Source organism: Benincasa hispida, chromosome 9 (assembly GCF_027475165.1).
Source record: "Benincasa hispida cultivar pf3 chromosome 9, pf3_genome.v1.1, whole genome shotgun sequence".
In the NCBI taxonomy this organism is placed as follows: Eukaryota; Viridiplantae; Streptophyta; class Magnoliopsida; order Cucurbitales; family Cucurbitaceae; genus Benincasa; species Benincasa hispida.
Genome location: NC_143486.1, coordinates 74,001,888 through 74,009,529, shown reverse-complemented (window position 1 = coordinate 74,009,529; position 7,642 = coordinate 74,001,888). Strand labels below are relative to the sequence as shown.

The 7,642-nt window shown below is 33.0% G+C and overlaps 1 protein-coding gene across 3 annotated transcripts; it reads left to right on the top strand.

The window, feature by feature from the left end:
• The first annotated feature begins 492 nt into the window (after positions 1–492).
• On the top strand, positions 493–4,218 carry LOC120085050 (Pre-rRNA-processing protein TSR2, conserved region). Of its 3 annotated transcripts, none has more exons than XM_090318204.1 (7): positions 507–800; positions 1,084–1,161; positions 1,294–1,351; positions 1,487–1,708; positions 2,495–2,583; positions 3,384–3,491; positions 3,810–4,218. In XM_090318204.1, the coding sequence occupies exons 4-7, from the start codon at positions 1,525–1,527 to the stop codon at positions 4,005–4,007; spliced, it is 579 nt and encodes a 192-aa protein (XP_090174330.1). In that variant the 5' UTR covers positions 507–800; positions 1,084–1,161; positions 1,294–1,351; positions 1,487–1,524; the 3' UTR covers positions 4,008–4,218. The 3 variants fall into 3 exon arrangements, with proteins under 3 accessions (XP_038896815.1, XP_090174330.1, XP_090174331.1); XM_090318205.1 differs by having other exon boundaries at positions 553–952; XM_039040887.2 differs by lacking the exons at positions 1,084–1,161; positions 1,294–1,351 and having other exon boundaries at positions 493–800.
• The last annotated feature ends 3,424 nt before the right edge of the window (positions 4,219–7,642 follow it).

The following is a 7,642-nucleotide window of genomic DNA, read 5'->3' as shown; positions in this document are numbered from 1 at the left end:
TTTCACCGAAAATGCTAATAGAACTACATTTTAAAGAAAATTATTAATCCACAATCAACTTTGATTATTTAGAAGGAGACAATTGGTTAATTTGAAGTTAATTGTGAATTTATTTGGAGTTGACCAGAGATTTAAAATTAATTGAATTTACTTGATAATTCAGAAATTTAAAATTTAAATGGTAAGATAATTAATTTAGGAGATATTTGTGAAGATTGGAAAATTCGAATTCAATTTAAGAAAAATTGGATAAGTTATTGTGGATTTGAAATTTTAAAGTTTGTGGTTTTATTTTTGAGAAGATAATGAATTTAAACTAAGTTGATAAGAGAAAGTTGATTTTCTTGAGTGAAAAATTGAGAAAGTTTGATTTTAAATTGGGAGAGATTAATATTCAATTTACCATAACTATGACTAATACGTGGGTTTTGGCTTGGCCCAATTACACGCAGCCCAAGAAGGGAAGGAAAAAAAAAAAACCCTTCTTTCCTCTTTTCCCTTTTCACGCATCTCTCTCCCTCGCCCACAAATTTCAACCTCCACAACTTTTGCAAAGAGTTCCGGCCACCAACCCATCCAGCGCTGCTCATCGACATCTACTCCATCACCGCCTGTCAACCTCGTTGTCGCAGTTCTTCAGCCTCCCTCGCCAACACACCGCCGCGTGCGCCGCCAGTCTGAGCCACGAATCTGCACCGTCACCTCCTACAGGTGTCGCTCGCCGTGCGCCGTCGCTTGTCGCCATCACTGCTGGTCTTGCCTCCGCCCTCAGTCGCCGCCTATTTCAAGTTGGGTGTTGGGTAAGTCTCTAATTTTGAGTTTTGGGTTGCTTTTGTAATGGTTTTTTTATGACCCATTAAGTGTTTGTCTAAGATTATGTGTACCCAATATGTTTGAGCCTTAAGTTCGGAGAAAATTGGAAGTTGGAAACGAACTGTCCAACATTTTTAAGGTATTTATTGGTTGATTAATGTGAGTTTTATGGGTTTGTGGAGTTATTGGCTTAGGGTTGATCACCCATAAAGTTGTTGGACTAAAATTTGTTTACTTATATTGTTTCGACTCTGGATCAAATTTTTGGAGGTTGTCAAAGTTGCTGTCCACTAGGTTGGAAGTTGGATTTTGGTGAAATTTGGAACACGTTGGTTTGGAGGATTTGAGGTGATTTTTGGATCAACGCACTTTGGATAAAAAAACAAATTTATTAGACATATTTGATTATTTGGTGTTTGAAATTTGGTCTTAATTGTTAATTTTTTAAAATTTGGTTTATGCCCACGGACTTGATTCAAGATCTTAATGAACAAATAGGAGATAAGCTTGCTTGAACATATTTGAGCTTATTATCGAAGTAAGTGATTTACTACCGGATCACTCTCAAATCCCAAGTTGATGTTAAGCTTTGAGTATGCAGAATGCATGCTTTTATTTTGATGGAATGATCTGCTATTTTTAATATTTGTGGGTTTTATAATTGGGATTTTAGGGTTTTACGCTTGGAGGCTGAAAGATACAACCATAGAGATGGAAGGTGGGCGCCCTCTCCTAGCTGATGCCATCCCGTTGTTCCAGGAAGGTATCGGGTTGGTTTTATCTCGTTGGTCCGCTCTCCAGTTGGCCGTGGAGAATGAGTGGGGTGGTCGTGACTCTCGTCGTAAAGTTGAACTATTATGTTCCGACATTTTCAAATGGTTTACTCAGAACAGAGGTAATTTTACCCTCTTCTACTTGGATAATCTTGGTACTTATCTTCGTGCATTGTTCCTCTTTCTATAGATTGATCAGTTTCTCAGGTTGGTTCTTTAGTGTTTATTTTGCTAGCAGTTAAATATTTCTTTCTTGTAAACTTTTTGAAGAAGCAGTTTGTGTAAACATTGAAAGGGGAATTAGTTAAATGGCTGGATAAGGGTTAAAAAGGTTCACTGAAGTGTATGCCGAAGCATGGCTCCTACGCCTCGCTTCAAAGAAACATAGCTCCCCCTTAATGAAGGTGCCTGAGATGCTGCTCTTCAAGCCTAAGTTTCTACTGTTTTTTTGAAAAGAATTTCTAACTTTTAAGAAAGTAACTGATGAATACTCTTAAAAAGCATACGTTTTTTCTGAAATAACAGCTCTTATTTAAACTTTTCATCATCTTATTATTTGCAATACTATTTTCCTTCATATTTAGGGGGAAAAAAATTTATTTTTCCATTGTGCGCCTCATAAGTTCTTTTTTGGCTCCTCACGCTTAAGCCTCAAAGGGCTATGGTTGCTATTGAGCTTTACTGCACCTCAAGCTTTAAAAAAGTAAAGGTTCTAGTTGTCTTTTTTCCTTGATATTCATGTTGGTCAATTAATGCTTGAATTCTCTTGAAGAATTTCAGATACTCTGAATTATTTTGAACTTTCTAAATGATAATTGATCTGTAGTGGAACTTGCTACTTTGTAAGCATGACATTTATAGAATTTGTTTATATTGATTAAACAGAATTGTAAAATTTTATCTTGCAGAACCACTATATATCGATGATTTGGAAATGATTCTTGATGAAGCTATGCTTTCGTTGAATACTCAAGTTGATGACGGTAGCATCGAAGAGGTATATTTTATACTGCTCTCAATCCTTGTTAGTCTTCAAGGAATGCCATTTTTCAAATAACAGTGTTTTCCCCCCTCTCTATCTCTTTAGTTCTACATGATAGAATAACATGCGGTTACATAAGACTAAGATAATACAATATTTGTGTGAATTTTTATAACTAACTACGGCTAAGAAAGGGTTTTTTCTACCCAAATTGACTCTGGATAATTCTCGATGTGACTAGTTGAAAATGGAGACCTATCATTGCTTCCAACTCTTAAGTTTCATTGTATAATGCTTTTGGTTGGAATAATTTGAGATACTGTCGAAGTTTTAGGTATTTATGGTTTGGTTATGGCTGTGACTTTAGAAGATATTGCTTGGAAGATTGTGGTGATTGTGTAAATACCTTCCTAATTGAACGAAACCTTATGTAGTTCTTTAATTTTCAAATCTAATAACTTTTTGCATCTATGTTAAAAGTGTATTAATCTTCTTTGTAGCCTTTTGCAATTTTCTTGAGGGTAGGTAACTGGAAAAGCATGTTTAAAAGTTCATAATTTCTAATAGATTTGTCCATTCACATTATTAGAATGCTTGGTTGGAGTAGAAGAATAAGATAATATCGAATAGAACAGATGGAGAAAACGAGGATGGGGGTAAACGTTGAGTGAGATCAATGATGGTATTATCTTTTGGATTTAAAATCCCCTCTGAAAAAGTGAATTGTGTTACTATCTTGTAGCCTCTTTCAAGAATTGAGTAATTACTCTTATTAATGGATTTTTGTTGCTCATGTTTCTTCTCTAATAATGCAGGTAGCTGAAAGATTGATTGTCATGCATGAGGAATGTTTGGATCGTAACTTTAGCTCTATTGAGAGGTTAAGGCAAACTCCTCTTCCTCAAGTTGCTCACGTTAATCAGGTAAAGTGAATTTTTGTCCTAAACAATGTTCTTTCCTAGGTTCAATTTAAAAGGAAAGTACATGCTGAAAAGGTACTTGGTATCTGATACTACTGATTTTTAGAGTACTGGTTTGTTATTCCTTGATCTACATTTGCTATAACTAGACGAAAAAACTTGCTGAAAGGAGGAAAAATAGCCACTTTTGCAGTTTTCTGCATAAGCTTATTATTGGTCATAAATTTCATCTTTCAGAAAATGTCGTTCATACTGCAAACACAAACATTTGATTGTTATGTATAATAATATCTTATAATCTTGACATTGATAAATTTTAAGGCTGAAAGTGATGATGATGATGAAGAAGAAGAAGAAGTTGAAAATGGAAGAGATGTCATGAGTGATGATCTGATGGTGGATGCCGTACAACCAGCGCAATCCAGGCCCGTCAATCAGCCCAATCCAGAGGCTGCAGCTGAAGCTGAAGATGGATGGGTTCAAGTCACATCAAGAAGAAGTAGGGGTACAAGAAATTAATACCAACCTTTCAATGTCTTCTATTTATCTAAGAATAATTATCTCGAATGAATTCATTGCCCTATTCTCTATACTGGGCATGAGCAATCAATTTTGTTTGATGTGAAAGTATATAAAATATTAGAATTCAGCTTGTGTTTTAAGAAATCTTAGAGGCAGCCATTATGTCATTGTTTTTTATAGTATCATATTTATCCCATATGATTGATTACTCCGTGTGCATATGAGACATTCTTTTCATCTGAATTCTCAGTTGAGGATATATCCCTTAATTAGTTAAGATATGTTTTGATTGATCATAGGATTGGGAAAACACCAAGAAAGACCATAGGGGCTAGAGGATCTTGATCCAAACGTAGTTGAATTTCATGATTTTTAATAGTAGGATGGAGCATTGGTGAATGTGTGATACGGATTGGATGTTAGAGAGATATTAAATGTATATTTGTAATTAGTTAGAGACTTCGTTAAATTTGTTGGTTATAAATAGAGTGATGAGGGAAGGAGGAAGATGGACAATATTTTGGAGTATGAATCCCAAGTTTGAAAAGAGGCCGTGTTCATGGTTTCTTTTTCAGTGGACTAAGTTTGACATGTCATCCGAAGGACCAACATTTTTATATGTTTGAATTGAAGACCACCTTAGATCGATGTAACTCTGTTTGAAGACAACATTAAACATCTAGTTATTAGTTTAATTCATGATGATCGAGAGTAAAAGTTCTTAGTTTTTTAGTCTAGGAGAATATTTAATATAAGTTAATACAAAAGATAGCGATTCTCAGATTGTAACCGAGTAATAATTCTATTGGGAGGTAGGTGAGCGTAAGACTGGCACGGATGTAGAAGCAATACGTTTATCAAATTTAATATAGATTTGATTATATCACTCAAGATTATTATTATTTTGTTTTAGACACTATAATTATAATGAGTATTTTTATTCTTGTGATGATTTAGAATCTATTTGGTAATCATTTCAATTTTTTATTTTTTATTTTTGAATAGTGAACTTATTTCCTCTCATTTATAATAATGATGACATGCATCTTTATTAATTACAATAATTGAATTCTTAGTCCAATTTTAAAAATAAAAATAAAAAATTGAAAACTAAGATCTCGTTTGTTAACTATTTTGTTTTTGAAAATTAAGTTTATAGACACTATTTCCGCCTCCAAATTTCTTCTTTCACTATTGGTTAAAAAATCAAGTCAAATTTTGAGAACTAAAGAAAAAAAGTTATTGTTTTTGGAATTTGACTAAGAATTCAACTATTGTACTTAAGAAATATGCAAATCGTTGTAAAAAATGTACATGAAATAGGCTTAATTTTTAAGAACAAAAACAAAAACCAGATGGTTACCAAACTGGATCTAATTTTTTTGGTTTTTCAAATTTGGCTTAGTTTTTTAAACCACTCTTAAAAAGTATATAACAAAAAACCCAAATGGTTACCAATAAGGTCTTAGTTTTTTGTTGTTTGATTAAGTTCCCTTTTTCAAATTAGGCCACTTTTATCCCAGGCGAAAGTAATCAATCAATAGTAATCTAAAAAGTAGGTCCTATTTGATTATGTTTATTGTTGTTTACCTGGTAACGATAAGAAGACAATGCAAAATAATCACCCTCACTAATAATCAGATTACATTTGCAAAATGCCTAAATAAACGTGATAAAAAAAACAATCCAATTATGTTTGCGATTGAGACCCATTACGATTGATCTATGAATGGAGTCTCATTGCAATTATACCAATTTTAATTACGGATTGATAAACGTAGCCTTAGTTCTTAGTTTTAATTCATTTAGTACAATGTCTAAAAAAAACAGTGAATTACTTTAATTTAGAATATTAAGAATGATCATAAGTTTAAAAACATGCTTCAAAAGTATTCTTAAATGCAGTCTGAACTGGTCTTAAAAGTATAGTATTGTCACAGAAATGATGGAGATGGATCCTTCAATGGCAAAAGAAATCACAAATGGTACATGATAAATTTTTATTTGAATAGCCATTTAATAGATCAATAAATGTGAAAGGTCTTAATTTCAACCACACCCATATTATGATTATTTTGGGGAAGAAAGAAAGTGAATAAAGCACTATAGTTATTTGTTTTATTTTTCCTTGAAAAAAAAAAAAGGAGAAGGCATTATGGTTTGTGGATTTATTTGTCAATCTTCCTTCAACGCATTAGCTCTCCCATAGATATTTTCTATTGAAATTGGACCCATTCCATCACCATTTAACAATATCCCACAACAAACTTCAATTTTTTCTTTACAATTTGTTGAATAACATCTTGTTTGGAAAGACAGTTGTATTAGTGAATCTAATTTAATATTAAAAATATTTGAATTTAAAACCTATGTATCAATTAAAAATTTAAACTAATATTGTATCAATTTATAACTTCTTTTATGGAGTGAATCAATTGAGAACATTTGTTTGTAACTTATATTTTCACTTGATTTCATTTATAAAATTAAGATTATCTAACACACGGTATTACAATGTTACTCATAATGTTCTAGCAATTTTAAAGACAAATAGTAAAGCTAAGAAATAAATTTAAAGAGCCAAAACACAAAGTTTGGTAATCCAGTTCGACGGTATACCACTTATGTTTGAGGGATAGTATGCTCAGGAAAGATACTTTTACTAATATGAAGTCAGGTAATTATAACGTTGTACTTATATATAAAAAAGCGGCAAACACAATGACGCACAACTAGCTTAACTTGAAGAATAGGAGCCTAAGTAAGTGTGAGACTCCCTTTCAACTGCAATCTTTTCACCTAAACGTGCTAATATGCTCATGCTTCTTCTAAACGTGATTGTCTATTAATATGCTTATGCTTCTTTTAAACGTGAGACTCTCTCTCAACTGCAATCTTTCCATCTCACTACTCCAAAAACTGTTTTACTTGACGCTTGAAACGTTTGAGTATTTGACATTTTTATAATAATAAAAAAAAAAAGCATCAAGTAACATGTAAATTTGATGAAAAACATCAAGAATAATTAAAAAAATCGGAGGTTGGTGGAAATTTCCAAATTTTTTTCATTTCGTTTTTACTTGACGCTTTATAAATGTCAAATAATTTGTGGTTTAATTTTTTTAAGGCTTCATATATTAAAGAGATGAAAAATTGGGGGAGGCGCCCCAAACCCCCGAAACCACACAAAAAACCTACCTCCTCCTCCTCCTCAATGTCTCCACGCTCTATTCAAGATCGTCGTCGCTCTCGTCTGACCTCTTCGACAGCATCTACAGATCAACGAACTTCAAGCATTCGAGAGCAGCTGCAGCAACCCACACAAAAATCAGGTTCACTTTCTACTTCTCTCTACATGACTTGCACGAGTCGCGTGTTTCCTTCCCTTTTAGACCTATTTGCCAATGAGCAAACAACCATTTCTCTTCTCCTTGATTTGTTTCATCTCCAATTCGGTACTCTTTTTATATTTTTAGTAATCAAGAGAGCGAAATTATTTAGACCGACAAACCCTACGATAAAATTACCTATCAATTGATGCGATTTTTGGCTTTTTCGAGACTGCTAGGGGATTGATTTTTTGTTTATTTATGATTCTCACTCGTGTAGAAATCAATGGTTCGATGAATTTG

Excerpts from the sequence above, each read along its gene's own strand:
- LOC120085050 (XM_039040887.2), top strand. The coding sequence starts at position 1,525 with ATGGAAGGTGGGCGCCCTCTCCTAGCTGATGCCATCCCGTTGTTCCAG. Across the intron at positions 1,709-2,494 it reads ATGGTTTACTCAGAACAGAG|AACCACTATATATCGATGAT; the intron begins GTAATTTTACCC and ends TTTATCTTGCAG. Across the intron at positions 2,584-3,383 it reads ATGACGGTAGCATCGAAGAG|GTAGCTGAAAGATTGATTGT; the intron begins GTATATTTTATA and ends CTAATAATGCAG.